At 46.2% G+C, this 22,634-nt stretch overlaps 1 protein-coding gene across 3 annotated transcripts in view; it reads left to right on the top strand.

The window, feature by feature from the left end:
- LOC134358310 (peptidyl-prolyl cis-trans isomerase-like) overlaps positions 1–22,634 on the top strand; it is a 35,316-nt gene that overhangs the window by 788 nt on the left and 11,894 nt on the right. Inside the window, exon 2 of one of the 3 annotated variants that reach the window (XM_063070393.1) lies at positions 17,342–17,462. The exons of 1 other annotated variant lie outside the window; for it this stretch is intronic. In XM_063070393.1, the coding sequence (XP_062926463.1) occupies positions 17,342–17,462 (121 nt within the window). Of the gene's footprint in view, positions 1–17,241; positions 17,463–22,634 lie in introns of those variants that run through there. One more of the 3 variants, XM_063070394.1, reaches the window with a different exon arrangement.

Below are 22,634 nucleotides of genomic sequence, written 5' to 3'. Positions count from 1 at the left end.
ACCTGCAGGTCCCCATCCAAGCTGTGTGAAAAATTACACCTCCCACGGGGCTCACCCTAAAGGGCCAAGAGGGGCCCAAAGATCTGCCCCAGCGCAGAATAAAACTCAAAGTGGGACAAGACCAAACGTGTTCCCGACCTCAAAAGTGTGTGGCGCCACCCTGATGGGCCGCTGGTTTGCCCCTAGAGTCTCCTATACGCCCTTGATCGCATAGGTCACGGAAGGGGGCATGTAGGAAAAGGAGGTACCAAAACATTGGTTTGCACTGAGTTTAACGGTAGTGGCCGAGCACATTGTACAAGGTTTTGAAATTTGTCAGACGTATAATAGACGGGAATCACCCGCCTCGGCAGAGGCTCCTTTCGTTGTCTTTGCGCACATGCCAGCTAGTGGGAGGTTTAATATTTGTTAGGAATAGTTGGTACGTTTTCTAAGTGGGTGGAGGGCTTTCTGACCCGAAAAGACGATATCAGAATTGTGGTCAAGACCCTCATGAAGAATATCATCTCCCGTTTCGGGGTCCCTTACCAACTCAATAGTGACAGGGGAACCCACTTTACTGGGAAGTTGATTAAGGAATTGAGTCAGGCTCTGGGAATACCATCTCCCTCCCATCTCAGTCTTCTGGACTGGTGGTGAGAATGAAGGGGGTACTGAAAGATACTCTGGCTAAAACATGTCAAGACACTGGGTTAAAATGGCCCGAGGCGCTGCCTATCGTCCTGTACACCTTCGAAATCAGACCAACCGAACATCCAAACTGACCCCATTCAAGGTGCAAGTGGGAAGCCCCATGCCTGCTGGATCCCGTCCTTCGTTGCGAGGAGGTAACACCCCTCTAATTTTGACTACTAAATCAATGAAAGCCTTGGGGGAGGACCTTCGAATAAAGTAGAAACAATTAGAGGCGGCACTATCTCCACCCGGAGAATGAAACATATCCATTTATACCAGGTGACATGGTATATGTAAAAAGTTAAAAAATGATTTCTTCTCTCCCTGCTGTAGTTGTTATATGGTTATATGGTAGATAGGACCGTGTCAGGTGCTTATCGTCACTCGAACTGCGGTCAAACTCGAAGGGAAGGCCGATTATATCTATGGTACCCGGTGCAAGCCGAAATACTCGTCGACTTCTGACAAGAATGAGGACCCTCCTGCTAATAAGACCATAAGATATAGGAGCAGAAGTAAGCCATTCGGCCCATCATGTCTGCTCTGCCATTCCACGATGACTGATATATTATCCCTGTCAACGTTTCCTGCCTTCTCCCCACACCCTTTGATGCCTGGCTAATCAAGAACCTATCTATCTCTGCCTTAAATACACCCATTGACGGCCTCCACAGCTGCTCGTGACAACAAATTCCACAGATTTATCACCCTCTGACTAAAGTAATTTCTCCGCAGCTCTGTTCTAAATGGACGTCCTTCAATTCTGAATTCGTGCCTTCTTGTCCTAGACACTCTTACCCTGGGAAATAACTTTGCCATATCTAATCTGTTCAGGCCTTTTAACATTTGAAATGTTTCTATGAGATCCCCCCTCATTCTCCTGAACTCCAGGGTATACAGCCCAAGAGCTGCCAGACGTTCCTCATATGGTAACCCTTTAATTCCTGGAATCATCCTCGTGAATCTTCTCTGAGCCCTCTCCAATGTCAGTACAATATATCCTTTCTGCAATAAGAGTCTAAAACTGCACACAATACTCCAAGAGTGGTCTCACGAGTTCCTCAACATCACATCCCTGCTCTTAAATTCTATACCTTTAGAAATGAATGCCAACATTGCAATAACCTTCTGCACCACGGACTTAACCTGGAGGTTAACTTTTAGGGTATCCTGCCCAAGGATTCCTAAGTCCCTTTGCATCTCTGTATTTTGAATTCGCTCCCCATCTAAGTAATGGTCTGCCCATTTATTTCTTCCACCAAAGTGCATGACCATACACTTTCCAATATGGTATTTCATTTGCCACTTCTTTGCCCATTCCCCTAAACTATCTAAGTCTCTCTGCAGGCTCTCTGTTTCCTTAACACTACCCGCTCCTCCACTATCTTTGTATCATCAGCAAGGTTAGCCACAAATCTATTAATCCCATTGTCCAAATCGTTGACATACATTGTACACTATGTGTCCGACAGAGTGATCAGCAGCACTGGGGCTCCACAAGGGACTGTCTTGTCTCCCTTTCTCTTCACCATTTACACCTTGGACTTCAACTACTGCACAGAGCCTTGTCATCTTCAGAAGTTTTCTGATGACTCTGTCATAGTTGGGTGCATCAGCAAGGGAGATGAGGCTGAGTACAGGGCTACAGTAGGAAACTTTGTGAGCAGAATTATCTGCAGCTTAATATGAAAAAGACTAAGGAGCTGGTGGTAGACCTGAGGAGAGCTAAGGTACCGGTGACCCCTGTTTCCATCCAGGGGGTCAGTATGGACATCGTGGAGGATTACAAATACCTGGGGATTCGAATTGACAATAAACTGGATTGGTCAAAGAATACTGAGGCTATCTACAAGAAGGGTCAGAGCCGTCTCTATTTCCTGAGGAGACTGAGGTCCTTTAACATCTGCTGGACGATGCTGAGGATGTTCTACGAGTCTGTGGCGGCCAGTGCGCTCATGTTTGCTGTTGTGTGCTGGGGCAGCAGGCTGAGGGTAGCAGACACCAACAGAATCAACAAACTCATTCGTAAGGCCAGTGATGTTGTGGGGATGGAACTGGACTCTCTGACGGTGGTGTCTGAAAAGAGGATGCTGTCCAAGTTGCATGCCATCTTGGACAATGTCTCCCGTCCACTAAATAATGTACTGGGTGGGCACAGGAGTTCATTCAGCCAGAGACTCATTCCACCGAGATGCAACACAGAGCGTCATAGGAAGTCATTCCTGCCTGTGGCCATCAAACTTTACAACTCCTCCCTTGGAGGGTCAGACACCCTGAGCCAATAGGCTGGTCCTGGACTTAATTTACATATTACTATTTAACTATTTATGGTTTTATTACTATTTAATTATTTAAGGTGCAACTGTAACGAAAACCAATTTCCCCCGGGGTCAATAAAGTATGACTATGTCTATGACTAAAAAGAAGCGGTCCCAACACTGACCCCTGTGGAATTCCACTGGTAACTGGCAGCCAGCCAGAATAGGATCCCTTTATTCCCACTCTCTGTTTGCTGCCGATCAGCCAATGCTCCACCCATGCTAGTAACTCCCTTGTAATTCCACGGGCTCTTATCTTGCTAAGCAGTCTCATGTTCGGCACCTTGTCAAAGGCCTTCTGAAAATCCAAGTACACCACATCTACTGATGTCAGGCTAACAGGTCTATAGTTTCCTTTCTGCTGCCTCCCACTCTTAAACAGCATATTTGCAATCTTCCGGTCATTCGGTACAATGCCAGAATCTATCTATTCTTGAAAGATCATTGTTAATGCCTTCGCCATCTCTCCAGCTACTTCCTTCAGAACCCGAGTGTGCATTCCATCAGGACCGGGAGATTTATCTACCCTCGGACCATTAAGCTTCCTGAGCACCTTCTCAGTTGCAATTTTCACTGCACCTACTTCATTTCCCCGACATTCTTGAGTTCCGATGCCTTCCACTGTGAAGACTGATGCAAAGTATGCTTTCAGTTCCTCTGCCATCTCTGTGTCTCTCATTACAATATCTCCAGCGTCATTTTCTATTGGTACTATATCTATCCTCAGCTCTCTTTATATACTTAAAAAAGCTTTCAGTATCCTCTTTGAAATTGGTCACCAGCTTCCTTTCATAAGTCATCTTTTCCTTCCTAATGACCTTCTTAGTTTCCTTCTGCAAGTATTTAAAAGTTTCCCAATCCTCTTTCTTCCCACTAACTTTGGCTTCCTTGTATGCCTTCTCTTTTGTTTTTGCTTTGGCTCTGACTTCACTTGTTAGTCACGGTAGTATCCTTCTTCCATTCAAAAATTTCTTCTTATTTGGAATATATCTGTCTTGCAGTTCCCTCATTTTTCCTAGAAATTCCAGCATTGCTGGTCTGCTGTCCTTCCTGCTAGTGTCCCTTTCCAGTCAACTTTGGCCAGTTCCCCATTGCAATTTCCTTTATTCCACTGAAATACCGACACATTGGAATTTAGTTTCTCCTTCACAAATTTCAAAGTGAACTCGATGATATTGTGATCACTGTTCCCTAAGGGTTCCTTAATCTTAAACTCATTGGACAACACCCAAACCAGCACAGCCGATCCCTAGTGGGTTCAACAACAAGCTGTTCTAAAAAGCCATCCCTTATACATTTTACAAATTCTCTCTCTTGAGGAAAACTGGCCTGGTTTTCCCAATCCACTTTCAGGTTAAAATCCCCAACAATTATCACGATATTGCCCTTCTGACATTCCTTTTCTATCTCCTGCTGTAATTTGTAATCCACATCCCAGTTTGGAGGCTGGTATACAACTGCCATTAGGGTCCTTTTACCCTTGCCATTTCTTAACTCAACCCATAGAGACTCTACACCTTCCGATCCTATGTCATCCCTTTCTAATGATTTAATATTATTTCTTATACACAGGGCCACACCACCCCCTCTACCTACTAACCTATCTTTCTCATACACCGTATATCCCTGGATGTTCAGCTCCCAATGGCAGCCATCCTTTAGCCAAGTTTCAGAGATGGCCACAACATCATGCCTGCAGCTGAATTTTAAGATTGTCCATTTTATTTCTTATGCTGTGTGCATTCAAATATAACACTTTCAGTACAGTATTTGTTGCTTTCTATTGTAAATCATCGCACTGGCTGTGATTATGCCTCATCTCCTACCTGTCCTTTCTATCATCTCTGTTGTATGCATCTTTGATTTATTTTTGTTTTCTCCTTCCTCAACCCTATCACTCCGGTTCCCATCCCCGTGCCAAATTAGTTTAAACCCTCCCTCACAGCTCTAGTAAACCTGCCTGCTGGGATATTGGACCCCTTTGGGTACCTCCCCCAGAAGAGGCCCTAATGATCCAGGAACCCAAAGCCCTGCCCTCTATACCAGTCTCTCAGCCAAATATTAATATGCCTGATCAGACTATTCTTGCGCTGATTAGCATGTGGCACAGGCAGCAATCCTGACATTACTGCCCTGGGGGTCCTGCTTTTCAGCTTTCTACCCAACCCCCTGAATTCTCTCTTCAGGACCTCCTCCCTTTTTCTAGTCATTGGTACCAATGTGTACCAAGACCTCTGGCTGTTCACCCTCTCCCTTCAGAATACTCTGCACCTGATCTGAGACATTCCGTACCCTGGCACCTGGGAGGCAACAAACCATGCGGATATCTCTATCAGTCTGATAGAACCTGTCTGTTACTCTCACCATGGAATCCCCTATGACTACTGCATTCCTCATCTTCTTCTCTCCCTTCTATACCATGGAACAAGGCTCAGTGCTAGAGACCCAATCGCTGTGCTCGTCCTCTGTCAGGTCACCGCGCGCCCCCCGCCCCCCACGAGATACCGATTACTGAGGGGGTGGCCACTGGGGTGCTCTCTACTATCTGACCTCTTCCCTTTCCTTCCCTGACTGTCACCCACTGTCATGGTCTGGTCCGTGAAGTCCGGATTCCGTTTCACGGTCTGGTCCATCGTTCCTTATTCCAGATTTTCTGGTTTTCCCTTTTTTCTGTTGGGTGCTCTAATTGAGGCAGCTGATTCACATTTTGGGCTGGCTACATAAATAGCTCCTTGGTTCAGCTTCAGTTGCTGGATTGTTCCTGTCCAAACCCCCTGTCTGAATCCCTTCTCTGCCCCCTCCTCCTGAAGTCTTGCCCTGCAACCAGTGTCTGAAGTCTTGCCTTGCCTTGCCTCGCCTGTAACCTTTGCCTGCACTGCTGTCAAGTTTAACAGCTGGAACAAGATAAGAAACTGTCTATTGTTGTTTTGAACTGTCTGTGTCCACGCCTTCACTAGATAGGTCTGGCTGTTTGCTGCTACCTAGTGTTGGGATCTGTCTCTGTGTCCACGCCTTTGCTAGGTAGTGTTGGGAACCGTCTGTGTCCACACCTTTGCTAGGTAGGTCTGGCCATTTGCCACTACCTTGTGTTGGGAAACTGTCTCTCTGTTCTGTGTATGACTCCTGACCCTAAGTCCTGCTCCCTAGGAGGGGTCTAGACTGTGTAGAGCCCTGGCCCCAAGTCCTGTTCCCAAGGAGGGGCCCCGGCTCCCGGTTCCTGTCTCTCCCAAGACCAAGGCTCTGTGTTCCATGTTCCTGTTCTGCCAAGACCAAATCAAGGCTTTGGGGTCTCATCCTGTTCTTGTGCCTCGCCCAGCCCAGGAGTACCTCGTCCTGCCCAGGAAAGCCTCAAAGAATCCAAGCTTCATCCAGTCCTGTAGCCACGTCATGTCTTCGTCTAGTTCTGGAGTCCGAGCCCGAGTCAAGACCCAGGTTCTGGGTCCTTGCCTAGTCTCTGGCTTGGAGTCCATACCCAAGCCTCGTCATGTCCTTGCCTTGAGGAACCCAAGCCTCATCATGTCCTCGCCTTGAGGAACCCAAGCCTCGTCATGTCCTCGCCTTGAGGAACCCAAGCCTCGTCATGTCCTCGCCTCGAGGAACCCAAGCCTCGTCATGTCCTCGCCTCGAGGAACCCAAGCCTCGTCATGTCCTCGCCTCGAGGAACCCAAGCCTTGACATGTCCTCGCCTTGAGGAACCCAAGCCTCGACATGTCCTCGCCTTGAGGAACCCAAGCCTCGACATGTCCTCGCCTCGAGGAACCCAAGCCTCGACATGGCCTCGCCTCGAGGAACCCAAGCCTCGACATGTCCTCGCCTTGAGGAACCCAAGCCTCGAAATGTCCTCGCCTCGAGGAACCCAAGCCTCGTCATGTCCTCGACTCGAGGAACCCAAGCCACGTCCAGTCTTGTAGCTATGTCATGTCCTCGCCCAGATCCGGGGTCCAAGCCAGAGTCAAGACCCAGGTTTTGGGTCCTTGTTCAGTCTCTGGCTCGGAGTCCATGCCCAGGCTCCTAGTTCCTAGTTCCTTGTCAAGGTCCCGTTCTCTAGTCAAGTCCCGTTCCTAGTACTTCAGTGTCTGTGTCTTGCATTTGGGTCCGCCACCAGTGTCCCTGTTATGACACCCACTTGTGTAACTCCTGCAGCCTCGGGGTGACTAACTCCCTATAGCTCCTGTTTATCTCCTGTTCACTCTCTCTAATGAGCTGTAGGTTATCAAGCTCCATATCCCTAACACGGTCTCTCAGGAGCTGCATCTCGGTGCACCTGGCGCCGATGTGGCCATGTGGGCGACTGGAAGATTCCCAGGATTCCCACATCTGACACCCAGAGCAAAATACTAACCCTACAGACATGCTCTTCATTCGTCCAGGAAAAAAAAACACAAGGAGACAACGTAGTCCTCCTACCCACTTACCTCATGAAAATCCGAATGAGCCACAGCCCTACAACTCTGACTCAGACCACTCCTTTGATAATATTGACAGGACTGAAGGGAACATTGAGGGGAGGCTGACAGGCAATAGGAGAACATAGCACACCTGCTACATAGAAAATTTATGTGTGTGACTTATGAATATGCTAGCTTTGGAAAGAACCCAGTAGCAAATAGAAGCTATCACAGCTGAAGTAGTTTGCAGAATAGGATGGTCTTAGACTTTATACCGGCTGAAAAGGGAGGAGTTTGCACGATTCTAGGACAAGAATGTTCCACCTATATCCCAGGTGAATCTGAGAATATCACCCATCTAGCTGACCACATACAAAAAAGTGTAGAACAAATTCAGAATGTGGGTGAGGGATTTCATGACTACAACCCAAAAGGAGGGTGTCGGCCCTTTAATGGACTCCTGGGGGGAGCGGTAGGCAACCATTGCCCTATACGATCTAAGCTTGCTCTAGGTAATTGTGGTGGTTAGGTTATTAAAATGCGCAGTGCCCTTCCTGAACTCTTGCTCCGTGCACCCTTCCGGGAATGGTATCTTTCCTCAGTTAACCAGGGGACCCGAGTTACTGGACAAGGGACAGACCAGTGATCCGGAGTATGATGAGGAAGTCTGTCTGGTCATGCGTCCCTTCCGCCCTTCATGTGAACCCCCTTTTTCCGAGGAGGAGAATTGATCAGAATGATCAAAAAGGTTGGGACTTTGGAGGATTTTGGCCAGGTGGATTGGGTAAATACCATTTTTTTTAGATTATGAGGACACTCAGTCCTTGTTTATCATCATTTAGTAACGCATGCATTAAGAAATGATACAATGTTCCTCCAGTATCATATCACAGAAATACAAGACAGACCAAGAATAAAACAGACAAAAACCACATAATTATAACATATAGTTACAACAGTGCAAAGCAATACCGTAATTTGATGAAGAGCAGACCATGGGCACAGTAAAAAAAAAGTCTCAAAGTCCCGATAGCCCCATCATCTCACGCAGATGGTAGAAGGAAGAAAAAACTCTCCCTGCTATGATACTCCAGCGCTGCAAACTTGCCGATGCAGCACCCTGGAAGCACCCGACTACAGCCGACTCTGAGTCCGTCCGAAAACTTCAAAGCCTCCGACCAGCCCTCCGACACCGAGCACCATCTCTGCCAAGCGCTTCGACCCTGACCCCAGCCGCCAAGCAACAGGCAAAGCCGAGGATTCGGGGCCCTCCCCTCTAGAGATTCTTGATCGCACAGTAGCAGCGGCAGTGGAACGGGCATTTCAGAAGTTTCACCAGATGTTCCTCCATGCTTCTCACGCCCATTCTCCATTGAATCAGGATTGGGCACAGCATCCTACTTGACAGATAATAGATATTCATTCCAAAGAGGCCACTGCGCACTGCGTCGCACCGCCATCTTCTCTCCACGTCACCATCTTCACCTGGCAAATACCTTTGCCAGACTATAGAACTGTGTGTCTGTATTGCTTAATGCCTGGATCAGCAGAAAATCCTGGTGTTGCCCGCTATCCTACAGCGGTATTTACACAGCATTCACTCAAATCAAGATTTCTTTAATCTGAACATCACGATGTTCCTGTTTGTTTGAACCCCAAATCATACCGACCCTAGACTGTCATATCGATGTTATATCATTGCAGTTCTCCCCTGAGCTCTGTCAGCATCGATTCTGTCCAACAGTGTGCGCACATTCATCACATCGAGGGTGAGAGGAATAATCCTTATTTTTCTCTTTGATGTATTTGGACTGCTGTGGTAGGGTTCCCGCCAGCTGCAGTAAACTGGTCAAAGAAAGAATGGAGCAGGCAGCATTTGGTGCCCTTTTTTCTAGCCCCTTCCTCATACCATGGAGGTGAGCAGTGCATTCCTGAAAGGAGCCGCTCAGTCGTCCAGGTGGCTGCCGAAAGGTACTGCTGTTCCATGCCTGAGACACCAGTGTGCAGGGTTACTGCCCCGGCTCCCACTGTACCCGCACCTTCTGCATCGTCGTTAGCCCGTCGCCATAGCACTTGGGTTACTCTGGCTTGGGGTGAATGACTTACCAAAGAATTAGTTTAAAATGAGGAAGAGTTTCACTCACTCGCTTGAGACCATCTGTATCCAGTGGCAAGACAGCTGGCGATGAGGTTGGATGCTGTGGATTACCATGACGTCCGTAGTGCTTCGTCATGCTCTAAGCTCTCTACAGTGCTTTGCTGTGTCTGCCTTCCTGCCCGTTAAGCCAAACTGCTGGTCACCTCTGCGCAGTCTGCCTGGTCCAGCCTTTGCCAGCTTGGGTAGGCAAGCCCAAATGCACCGAGGGTTTAAGACTCATCGGTTGTCCTCACCTGGTTTAGCCCACTTGTCAAAGCGGTTGATCAGGGTGTGGCAGCCATTGCTAACAAACAGCTGCTTGGAGGCACAGGTGAGAGGTGAGTGCTGTGAAGGCCAGTGGATAGGTACATGGATGGGAGAGGTCTGGAGGGTTATAGACTGGATGCAGGTCAATGGAACTAGCAGAATAATGTTTCGGCACAGACTAGAAGGGCCGAATGGCCTGTTTGTTTTCTGTGCTGTAGTGTTCTATGGTTCTATGGAGGACGAGCCACTCCAAAGGAAGTGTGACGTGTGTGCCCCATTGGGGTGCTGAACCTCCCTGAACCATCATACACCCTGATTAGTTTAGGCTGGCATTTAATTACTGGTTTGTTTTGTCTGGCACAATATTGTGGGTCAAAGGGCCTGTTGCTGAGTTGTTCTGTTCTGTGTTCCATATTCTATATGGCGGTCAGCATGAACAGGTTGGACCGAAGGGCCCTTTTCCACACTTCTATGACCCTGCATGTGCAGATGCAGTGATTCAGTCCATTCTCTGTCGCTGGCTCCTGAGAAAACCATCCTGTTCTTTCCCCATTGTCCGAAAAACATCTCCATCAGGTATTTATCCACTTGTCCATGAACATTAATACTGACACTTCATCCACTCTTTCATGCAGTATGGGCATGATAAATCAAATCTCTATATATAAAAAAAATCTCAAGTCTGGCACTTTTGCCTAAGCCACCGTAGAAGGTTACAGTATAGAAGCGGTCATTTTATGTGCTTGTTCCCCCCTTCCCCACCCCCCCCATGTACAGTGGAGAGCATTCTGACTGGTTAAATCACTGCCTGGTATGGAGCCTCCGATGTGCAGGATCATAAGAGGCTGCAGAGGGTTCTGGACGCAAGAGGTTCTGCAGATGTTGGAAATCTTGAACAACACACACAAGTGCTGGAGGAACTCAACAGGTCAGGCAGTGTCTATGGAGAGGTTGAGACTCATCTATCAAGGCTGAAATGCTTCACCTGGACTGGAAAGGAAGGGGTCAGAAGCCAGAATAAGTGGGTAGAAAGAGGGGAAGCACAAGCTGGAACATGGTGAGGGGGAAGAAATAAGAAGCTGGGAGGTGATTGGTGGAAGAGGTAAATGGCTGAAAAAGAAGCAATCTGATAGGAGAAGAAATTTGGTTGGAAAGGACAGTGGAATTAAACAAAGGAAATGGTGAACTGAGGGAGGTGATGAGCAGATCATGATGGTGGGGGAGGAGAAGAAATGGGGTGCTAGGGCCGTAGATTCAGCCAGCTCCATCACGAGTCCAACTCTAACCATCAAGGACCTCTTCAAGAGACAGTTCCTGAAGAAGGTGACGTACATCATTAAAAAACCCTCACTATCTGGTACCATCATGGTGGAGGTACCAGAGCCTAAAAACCCACACTTGGTGATTCAGGAACAGTTTCTTCCCCTTCACCATCAGATATCTGAATGGTCCATGAACCATTGAACACTTTCTCATTATTCCTTTTTTATACTATTAGGTGCAGTTACTGTTACAATGGAGGAGGTGCTCAAAATGCTGAAAAACCTGAAGGTACATAAGTCACCCGGATCAGATGAATTGCACCCAAGGGTTTTGAAAAAGATAGCAGTTGAAGTTATGGACATTAGTAATGATCTTTCAAAAATCATTGGACTCTGGCATGGTGCTAGAGGACTGGAAATTGCAAATGTCAGTCCACTCTTTAAGAAAGGAGGGAGGCAGCAGAAAAGAAATTATAGACCAGTAAGCTTGACCTCAGTGGTTGGGAAGATGTTGGAGTCAATTGTTAAGGATGAGGTTATAGAGTATTTGGTGATGCAGGATAAGATAAGACAAAGTCAGTGTGGTTTCCTTAAGGGAATATCTTGCCTGACAAACTAATTGGAATTCTTTGAGGAGATTACAAGTATGAAGGAGATGCAGTGGATTTTGTATATTTGGATTTTCCAAAGGCCTTTGACAAGGTGCCACACATGAGGCTGCTTAACAAGTTAAGAGCCCATGGTATTACAGGAAAGTTACGGGCATGGTTAGAGCATTGGCTGATTGGTACGAGGTGGCGAGTGGGAATAAAATGATCCTTTTCTTGTTGGCTGTCAGTGACAAGTGGTGTTCTGCAGGAGTTGGTGTTGGGACTTCTTCTTTTAATGCTGTATATCAATGATCTAGATGAAATAGATGGCTTTGCTGCCAAGTTTGTAGATGATACGAAAAATTGGTGGAGAGGCAGGTAGCATTCAGGAAAAAGGTATGCTGCAGAATGACTTAGACAGATTAGGAGAATGGGCAAGAAAGTGGCAAATGAAATACAATGTTGGAAAATGCATGGTCATGCACTTTGGTAGAAGTAATAAATGTGCAAACTATTTTCTAAATGGGGAGAAAATCCAAAAATCTGAGATGCAGAACACCCTGAAGATTATTTGCAGGTTGAGTCCGTGGTGAGGAAGGCAAATGGAATGTTAGCATTCATTTCAAGAGGTCTAGAATATAAGAGAAGGGATGTGATGTTGAGTCTTAGTAAGGTACTGGTGAGGCTTCACCTTGAGTATTGTGAACAGTTTTGGGCTCCTCATCTAAGAAAAGATGTATTGGCATTGGGCAGGGTACAGAGGCAGTTCACAAGGATGATTCTGGGAATGAAAGGGTTGTCATACAAGGAACATTTGATGGCTCTGGGTCTGCACTCGCTGGATTTTAGAAGGATGAGGGTGGATTTCATTGAAACCTTTTGAATGTTGAAAGGTCGAGACATTTTAGATGTGTAAAGGATGGTTCCCATGGTGTCTAGGACAAGAGGGCACAGCCACAGGATAGAGGGGCATCCATTTAATACAGAGATGCAGAGACATTTCTTTAGCCAGAAGGTGGTGAATTTGTGGAATTTGTTTCCAAAGGCAGCTGTGAAGGTCAGGTAATTGGGTGTATTTAATACAGAGATTGATAGGTTCTTGATTGGACATGGCATTAAATGATTCAGGGAGAAGGCAGAGAGTGGGGCTGAGGAGGGGAAAAAAGGATCAGCCATGATTGAATGGCAGAGCAGACTCGATGGGCTAAATGGCCTAATTCTGCTCCTATGTCCTATGGTCATAATAAATCTAAATCTGATTCTGAAAGATCCCATGATTTCATGTCCGCCAATCAAGTGTGAAGCCCAGAACTGAGCAGACTCCTCCCATTTTATATAACCTGCATAATTTTCAATATTTAATTAAGTCAATATTTTGTGTTGCATAGCAACACACACAAAATGCTGGAGAACTCAGCGGGTCAGGCAGCATCTCTGGAGGGGAAATAAACAGTTGATATTTTGGGCTGAGACCCTTCAACAGGACTGGAAAAGTATGGGAGGTAGCCAGAATAAGAAAGTGTGGGAAGGAGGAATGGAATCTGAAAGGAGAGGAGAGAAGACCATGGGAAAAGGGAAGCAGGAGGGATCCCATGGGGAGGTGATAGAGAGGTGACGAGAAGAGAAGAGCTAAGAGGGGCACCAGAGTGGGGAAGGGAAAGAGAAGGAAGGGAGAGTGGGAAAAAAATTAGAGAAGTCATTGTTGGTGCCATTTTACCTCATTATTTCTTTCTTTCTGTTACACTATTTATTTACTTTATAATTTGTAGCACTTGGAGTACTGTGGGCAGTTTTGGTCTCCTTATTTAAGAAAGGATGTGCTGACGTTGGAGAGGGTTCAGAGAAGATTCACTAGAATGATTCCGGGAATGAGAGGGTTAACATATGAGGAACGTTTGTCCGCTCTTGGACTGTATTCCTTGGAGTTTAGAAGAATGAGGGGGGACCTCATAGAAACATTTCGAATGTTAAAAGGCATGGACAGAGTGGATATGGCAAAGTTGTTTCCCATGATGGGGGAGTCTGGTACGAGAGGGCATGACTTCAGGATTGAAGGGCGCCCATTCAGAACAGAAATGCGAAAAAATTTTTTTAGTCAGAGGGTGGTGAATCTATGGAATTTGTTGCCACGGGCGGCAGTGGAGGCCAAGTCATTGGGTGTATTTAAGGCAGAGATTGATAGGTATCTGAGTGGCTGGGGCATCAAAGGTTGTGGTGAGAAGGCAGGGGAGTGGGACTAAATGGGAGAATGGATCAACTCATGATAAAATGGCGGAGCAGACTTGATGGGCCGAATGGCCGACTTCTGCTCCTTTGTCTTATGGTCTTATGGTCTTATTTTATGTCAGCACTGTACCGCTGCCGCAACACATGTAATTCAGTGATAATAAATCTGATTCTGAAGTATTCCAAGACTTCATGTCTTCCAGTTAATTGCAAAGTCCAGAGCTGGACAGAATCCTCCAGCTTGGCATAACTTGTGTTTTATAAAGTTTTAGCTTAACTTCCTTGTTGCAGTATTTGTTTTAATGATGCAACATGTTGGGATGCATGTTTGTGAAAGCACACAGCCTGGTAAATAAGGTTGGTGATCTTCATGCAAACATTCCCATCAGGGACCATGAAACATTTTCAACAACAGAGGCTGTGTTGTTGCCACTGTTTGAAAGTTAATAACAGTGGCACCTGTGGCTCGTTTGGTAGATCCTGTCTCTCACACAGGAGGTAGCTCTGCTTGGAAAACTTCAGCTTAAGTCAAGGCTGGGAGTCTAGTTCGTTACTGAGGGAGTTCTGCATTGACTGAAGTACAGACTTTCAGAATCACGTTTGTTATCACTAACTTGTATGCCAGGTTCAAGAACAGTTACTACCCCTCAACCATCAGGCTTTTGAACAACAGGGATAGCTACACACCCTTGCTCCAACATTGAAATTTTCCCACAACAAATGATCTCACCTTAAGGACTCTTTACCTCATGATCTTGTTATTTATTGCTATTTATTTATATTTGTACTTGAACAGTTTTGGTGTCTTCAGCACTCTGGCTGATCTTTCATTGATCCTGTTATTGTCATAGTGGGGGCATTGGGAGGGGACCCAAATGCAAGACACAGACACTGAAGAACAAGGAACAGGACTAGGACTAGAGTTAAGCAAGAGAAGTGTGGAAGAAAGGACGCTGGACATGACACGGGCCCTGGATGAGACAAGGATACAGGGCCTGGGCTAGGACTTGACTAGGATAGTGGAACTGGGACATGGAACTTGGAACCAGGAGCCTGGGCTTCTGCTCTGAGCCAGAGACTAGACATGGACCCAGAACCTGTGTCTTGACTCGGGCTCAGACCCCGGAACTAGGCGAGGACAGGACGTGGCTACAGGACCGGACATAGCTTGGGTTTCTTCGAGGCTTGGGTATGGACTCCGAGCCAGAGACTGGGCAAGGACCCAGAACCTGGGACTTGGCTCGGGCTCAGACTCAAGAACTAGGCGAGGACAAGACATGGCTACAGGACGAGGAGAGGCAACAGAACTGGACATGAGACTCCTGGACAGGACAAGGGAACCCCAGCACTGGGCTGGGTAAGGTACTCCTGGGCTGGGCGAGACACATGGACAAGACAAGAACACATAGCCATGGGTTGGACAGGACAAGGTTCTTGGATCACAGCTAGGACTGGATGAGACCCCGAAGCCTTGATTTGGTTGAGGGAGAGATAGGAACGCAGAGCCTTGGTCAAGGGAGACAGGAACATAGAACACAGAGCCAGGACCCCTCCTTGGAAACATAGGACATAGGGCCAGGACTCATTACACAGAATGCAGAATACAACAAGATGGTTCCCAACACAAGGTAGCGGCAGACAGCCAGACTTACCTAGCAAAGGCATGGATACAGACAGTTCCCAACACTAGGTAGCAGCAAACAACCAGACCTACCTAACAAAGGTAAGGACACAAAGACAGATCCCTACACTAGGTAGCAGCAAACAACCAGACCTACCTAGCAAAGGCATAGACACAGAGACAGTTCAAAACAACAGTAGACAGTTCTTTATCTTGCTGTAGCAATTGAACTTGACAGCAGTGCAGGCAAGGGTTACAGGCAAGGCAAGGCTTCAGACATTGGTTGCAGGCCAAAGCTTCGGAAGGAGAAAGGATACAGACAGGGGGGTTTGGACAGGAGCAATCCAGCAGCCAGAGGCTGAATCCTGAAGCTATTTATGAGGCCTGCCCAAACGAGAGTCAGCTACCTCAACAGAAACTGGGGAAAACCGGAAAACTTGGAATAAGGAACAAGACCGGACCGTGAACCGGAATGCGGATTTCACGGACCAGACCATGACAGTTATAGTTACTATTTTATTGAATTGCTAAATATGCCCGCAGGAAAATGAATCTCCTGATTGTATATGGTGACATATACCTTAATAATAAAATTTACTTTGACTTTGAATGAAACTTGAGACCACAAGATATAGGAGCATAATTAGGCTACTTGGCCAGTGCAGCTGCTCTGCCATTCCATTATGGCTGGCTTATTAGTCCTTTGAACCCCATTCTCCTGCCTTCTCCCCATAACCTTTGACACTCGTAATAATCAAGAACCTATCAACCTCCACTTTAAATGTACCCGATAATTTGGCCTCCACAGCCATCTATGGCAATGCATTTCACAGACTCTGGCTAAAGAAATTCCTCCTCATCTCCGTTCTAAATGGACGTCCTTGCATTCTGATGCTCTTTTACTCCGTAGGAAACATCTTCTCCATGTCCATTCTATCCAGGCATTTCAATATTTAATTGAATATTTGGCGACCAGCTTAGATGGGAATCCTGGTCAGTGTGAAAGAGTTGGGCAGAAGGACCTGTTTCATGCTGTAAGACTCAATGATTCTGTGAACAATCATTGAAGAACCCACAAACCCACAAATCTATCTTTCTCCACCCCTCCCCTATTTCTCTCTCTCTCCCTCCTCTCGCTCTACTCCTCTCTCTCTACTCCCCTCACTCTCTACCCCCTCACTCTCTCGCCTTTCTTCCCCCCTGCCTCCCCCGCCCCTCGCTCCCACCCCTCTTCTCTGTCTCCCGTCGGTCCTCAAATAGGGGAGCTGGGAGAAACGACACGGAAGATTATAACATCGGAACATCGAGCTGATGGTCTGTCACTCTCGATGCTGCAAGAACGATCTCTCTCTTCTTCACTGGTGAGAGTATGTCTGAGATACCCGAAGTGCTAGGTTATGGACTGTAGTTTTGATGGACTCCAGATCAAGGTCTCTTTAGGGGCTTGTGCTACTGCTTGCTACCACCAAGGAGGAGGTACAGGAGTCTGAAAATACTCACTCAGTTTTCAGGAACAGCTTCTCCCCTTCCAGCATCAGATTTCTGAATGCGCAGTTTACCCAGCTACACTACCTCACTAGTTCTTTTTTGCTCTACTTCTTTAATTTTTATATATTTCTTATTCTAATTTATAGATCTTATTATGAATTACAATGTACTACTGCCGCAAAGCAACAAATTTCACGACTATGGCACTGATATTAAATGTGATTCTGATGCTGATTATTAAGGTCCATCTAGGTAGGTGTTGCGTGTATAGTCCCGCCCACGTATGATCGACAAGTTTGTCTGGCCAGTCCTGTCCTCGGGTGACTGACAGGTGTGACTGTCCTGTCCCGCCCCTGGGCGATGATACAGGTGTGTTCGGTCCTCCTGCCTACAGTTGCCGGCTCCGGACCCAAGCAGAGCGATGGCGAATCCCCGAGTTTACATGGACGTGTCAGCAGGGAAGAAAGCACTGGGCCGTATCGTTATGGAGGTAGGTGCAAACCTGGCACATCGTACGTCCCTCCAAGCCCCTTGCAGCCCGTCCCAACTCTGCAAACCTCTGTAGTACTCGCACCCCCCAATCTAACGCTCCGGATACTCTCCAATCTGTCCCAAACATGCAAACCCACTGAAGCTGCCACAACCGCTCCAGATCACCTACTGTGTGTCCCACCCAATCCTGCAACCCCTACGGTCTCCCGAACCCCCCGGACTCCCACACCTCGTTCCAAGCCCTGCAATCTCGACAGACCCTCTCCCAAGCCTTGCTTCGAAATCCACATTTGGACACGTTGCGTTGCCTCGCTCCAGCTGAGACATCGCGGACTTCATATTCTTCTGACTAAGCTCACCGAAGCATGGCCGCCGCTGCTGTTGTTACAATCACTATCAGCAATTCTCATGTAGAAAATAACACAGAACGCAACGCCTGATTTGTAGAATGAGAAGTTAACAGATCTTCCAGACAAAAAAAATAACTGTGGTTCCTCCCGCTTACTCTGGAGGGAGACGCTGTTAATTGATTGTCCCTCGTGAAAACCATGCGTTAATTTCCCCCCTTTTTTTTATTCAAAGTAAAATGAGGCTCCTGCCTTCAGGTTAAAGATTGTTTCATGTCATTTTCAGCAGACATGTGCAAAGGAGAACGAAATAATTGTTACTCCGGATCGATGCTGCACAAAAGATAAAGGACACCATAAATATAAATACACAAGACTGCTTATGTACATAGATTGATTGTATGTCCATAGTCATAGTCATAGTCATACTTTATTGATCCCGGGGGAAATTGATTTTCGTTACAGTTGCACCATAAATAATAAATAGTAATAAAACCATAAATAGTTAAATAGTAATACGTAAATTATGCCAAGAAATAAGTCCAGGACCAGCCTATCGCTCAGGATGTCTGACCCTCCAAGGGAGGAGTTGTAAAGTTTGATGGCCACAGGCAGGAATGACTTCCTATGACGCTCAGTGTTGCATCTCGGTAGAATGAGTCTCTGGCTGAATGTACTCCTGTGCCCAACCAGTACATCATGTAGTGGATGGGAGACATTGTCCAAGATGACATACAACTCGGACAGCATCCTCTTTTCAGACACCACTGTCAGAGAGTCCAGTTCCATCCCCACAACATCACTGGCCTTACGAATGACATAAGGTGACACTAAGCACAGGAGTGTCAGTAACTAAGGTGGCTGATATGAAATGAAAAGGTAGTGCCGGTGGGAGCTGCAGGGAAGGGTTTCGGCGGGAACATCGACTGTACTTTTTTCCCATAGATGCTGCCTGGCCTGCTGAGTTCCTCCAGCATTCTGTGTGTGTTTTTGAGTGTGAAGGTCCTGGTGTGGATGCTATGTAGATTCCTTCCTGATGGGAATGGGACAGGCAGTCCATGAGCAGGGTCGGTGGCCCTTTTCCACACTTTTCTGTGTACAATATGCTGCTGTCTTGGGCACCCTAGATTTTTATATGGTTTCAGGTGGAATGCCCGCCACAGAATCCGGATCTCAAATTCATCGAGGTTGTCCAGGATTACCTGGCGAGGCAGAAGCAGGAGAGACAACCAAAGTCTACAGTAGGCTACATGATCGGCACAACATTGTGGGGCGAAGGGCCTGTAATGTGCTGTAAACTTTTTATGTTCTAAGCACTGTGGCAAGTTCTCCAAGATGCTTGGGACAACCTGCCAGCCGATTTTCTTATGAAACTATGTGTACTGAAGAGAATTGATGCAGTTTTCAAGGTAAAGGGTGCTCACATCAAATATCAATTTGATACAGTTTTGTTTTACTGTTTAGAAACTTTCATTATTTCTGGAGTTTTCTTTGCTTTATGAATTTTTTTTTACATGTGCCCAAGACTTCTGCGCAGTACTAGATGTCCTTGATGGTGGGTCGGCCGGTAGCAGTGGTGCATTGGGCAGTTTTGACCGCCTGTTGTAGAGTCTTCCAGACCGCCTCAGTTTAGTTTCCAAAGCTTTGGACCTCACAATACCACAGCGATGAAGTGGAGAGAGTTTGGATGGTGTGATGGACGTTTCAGAATGTCCCCAGTAAACACCCAGTGGCCACTTTATTCAGCACCTCGTGTACCTAATAAAGCAGCCACTGAATGAGTGTTCATGGTCTCCTGCTGCTTCAAGTTTCCGCATCAAGGTTTGATGTGTTGTGCGTTCAGAGATGCTCTTCTGAACAACACTGTTGTAAAGCGTGGTTATTTGAGTTACTGTCATCTTCCTGTCAGCTTGAACCAGTCTGGCCATTCTCCTCTGACCTCTCTCATTAATAAGGCATTTTTGTCCACCCAGCTGCCACTCACTTGATGTTCCTGTTCATCACACCATTCTCTGTAAACTCTAGAGTCTGTTATGTGTGAAAATCCTGGGAGACCAGTTGTTTCTGATGCCATTGAACCATCACACTAAGTATACAAAAGTCATTGACTTGTTTAAGAAGAAATATACACTCATGGCCTCTTTGTTAGGTACAGTAGTGGTCTTCTGCTGCTCTAGCCCATCCACTTTAAGGTTCGACGCGTTGTGCATTCAGAGATGTTCTTTTGCACCCGGTGTTGTAACACGTGGTTATTTGAGTTACTGTCACCTTCATGTCAGCCTCAACCACCCTGACCATTCTCCTCTAACCTCTCTCAGTGCGTGGTAGCAGTGGATGAGTGATGGCCAATGTGTCACATATTTCTCACATTAGGTCAGTTGAGAAGATAGATCAATATACAGCAAGCTGAAAGAATTGGTATTATTATTCCATCATTGAGGACCCCGTCCTCAGGGTATGTCCTCTTCTCATGGCTACCATCAAGAAAGAGAACTAGAGCCTGAAGACGCACACTCAACATTTCAGGAACAGTTTCTTTCCATCTGCCATCAGGTTTCTGATTGGAGAATTAACTCATGTACATTACCTCACTATTTTTGCACTACTTACTTAATTTATTGTTAATGTATATTTTAAAATTTAATTTATATTTTATTAGTTATATCATGTATTGCAATATATGGCTGCTGCAAAACCACAAATTTCATAACATATGCCAGTGAAATTAAATCAGATTTTGTCAGAAAATGTAGAGGAGGCTTGACCCGAAAACAGCAGAGACAATTTAGCAGTAAACTAATAGACCACAAGACAGCAAGGTGAACAAGGAGCCACAAGAGAGGACAGAAACTGAACACAACAGACTACAAGGTAAACTTTAGGCAGGGGGAGTGAAAGGTTGGAGCAACTGGTTGAGGCCAGCTGGTTCAATGAGTGAACAAGGTCTGTGGATGAGAACTGGGGTTTAAATAGGCTGCAGGTGAGCACTCTGGAATGAGTGACAGGTGACTCCTGTTAGCTAGGTGGAGGCTGGGAAGTGCTTGCATGTGCACACTGGCAGCAGGCCTGAAAGGTTCTGATTCTGATTCTCGTAAAGTTTTAAGAACAACTTAACAGTTAAAAGAATTAGTACTCAAAAGGTTAAGTTATAAAGTATATTCTGGTAAGCATAAACAAGCAGCTGGTAGTTGGTAATTGATTTATTATTGCCAGATGTTCCAAAATACAGTGAAAAGCTTTTGTCTGAAGGTCAACCAGACAGATCATTGCATGCTTATGTTCATACATCAAGGTAGTACTACAGGAAAACCATGATTTTTGACTCAGATTCATTTATTTATCATGTGTACATTGAAACTTACACTGAAATGCCTTGTTTGCCTTAACAATAAACGTAATCCCAGGATGTGCTGGACACAGCCCACAAGCATCACCACACATTCTGGTGCCAAATTAGCATGCCCACAATGTTCAGCAGAACAGCACAGAACGCAACATAACATCAATAGCAAAATTTCCTACCTTTCCTGTCTTCCACCCTCACCCCCCCACCACATCTACACACACACACACACACACACACACACACACACACACCCACCCAGGTCTCCAGCTTTAGCACAGGTCTCCATCCTCCAGGTTTTGGCTATCAGGCTTCAACCTGTGACCTTTGATCCTGGGTATCAACCCCTGGAGGAACCCTGAACTATGAGTGCACTGAATGAACGACAGAGTATACTCATTCAGAGAGAAAGTGTGGTGGAGCTAGCGGAGTAATGTGCAATGGATAGGAGATAGATACAGGCACTGTGGGATAGGGGAACAATAAAGTAGGAGGTCATAGATGGGAGATCTCCGGAGATGATACATTCAGTGATGGTATGTGAGACAGTGACCTGCTTCTTCTCAATGGAGTTCTGGTCAAGGGGTAGGTAAGAGGGGGTGTCAGAGAGCTGTTATCTGGCCTCAGCAAAGTAAAGGTCAGTCTACAGACTACTATAGCACCTCTGATTCAGTAGTACATTATGCAAGAATTGATTCAATATTTACAAACAGATGCCGGCTTGCAAAGCATGGGCTGGTGCCAGTGATATACTGGGCAGCTTTGACTAGCCATTGTAGAGCCTTTCTGTCTGCTGCACAGTGAATCAAACTGGCTGATGCATCACCGGCACCAGCCTGTTCACCGTTAAGGACATATATACAGAAAAAGGCCAGCAATATCCCACCCACCCTGCTCATGGACTGTTTGTCCCTCTCCCACTAGCCTTGTAGCAACCACGCTAGGACCACCAGACTCAAAAACAGTTACTTTCCCCAAGCAGTGAGGCTGATCAACACCCCCACCCACTAACCCACCCCACCACAACCCTAACGGCACGAAATTATGATTTCCTGTCAGAGTCACCTTATGTACAGGCACTCTTGTGTCTCTTTATCTACATACAGTCAATCTATGTATGTATATAAACTATCCTATGAACTGTATTTACATTTATTGTATTTTTAAATTATTGTGTTCTTTATTTTATTATTTTTGTTTTTGTGCTGCATCGGATCCAGAGTAACAATAATTTTGTACTCCTTTGCCCTTGTGTACAGGAAATGACATTAAACAAATAAAGGACACTGAAGTAAATGCAGATTAGTGCAGTTTACACAGTGCCAACATAGGTGAGGAAAGATGATGTTTCAGATTCAGGAGCCAATGCTCGGGCGAGATTTAGAAGGCCTACTGGAGATAGCTACAGATATGGGCAGTATGTTTCAGATAGTTATGCCGAGCTGGGTGGCATTAAATTAGTGTGGTGTTACTGCAGGAA

The sequence above is a fragment of the Mobula hypostoma genome, chromosome 18, assembly GCF_963921235.1.
Source record: "Mobula hypostoma chromosome 18, sMobHyp1.1, whole genome shotgun sequence".
In the NCBI taxonomy this organism is placed as follows: Eukaryota; Metazoa; Chordata; class Chondrichthyes; order Myliobatiformes; family Myliobatidae; genus Mobula; species Mobula hypostoma.
Note: the sequence above shows the minus strand (reverse complement) of the source record. Positions and strands in the feature narration are given on the sequence as shown.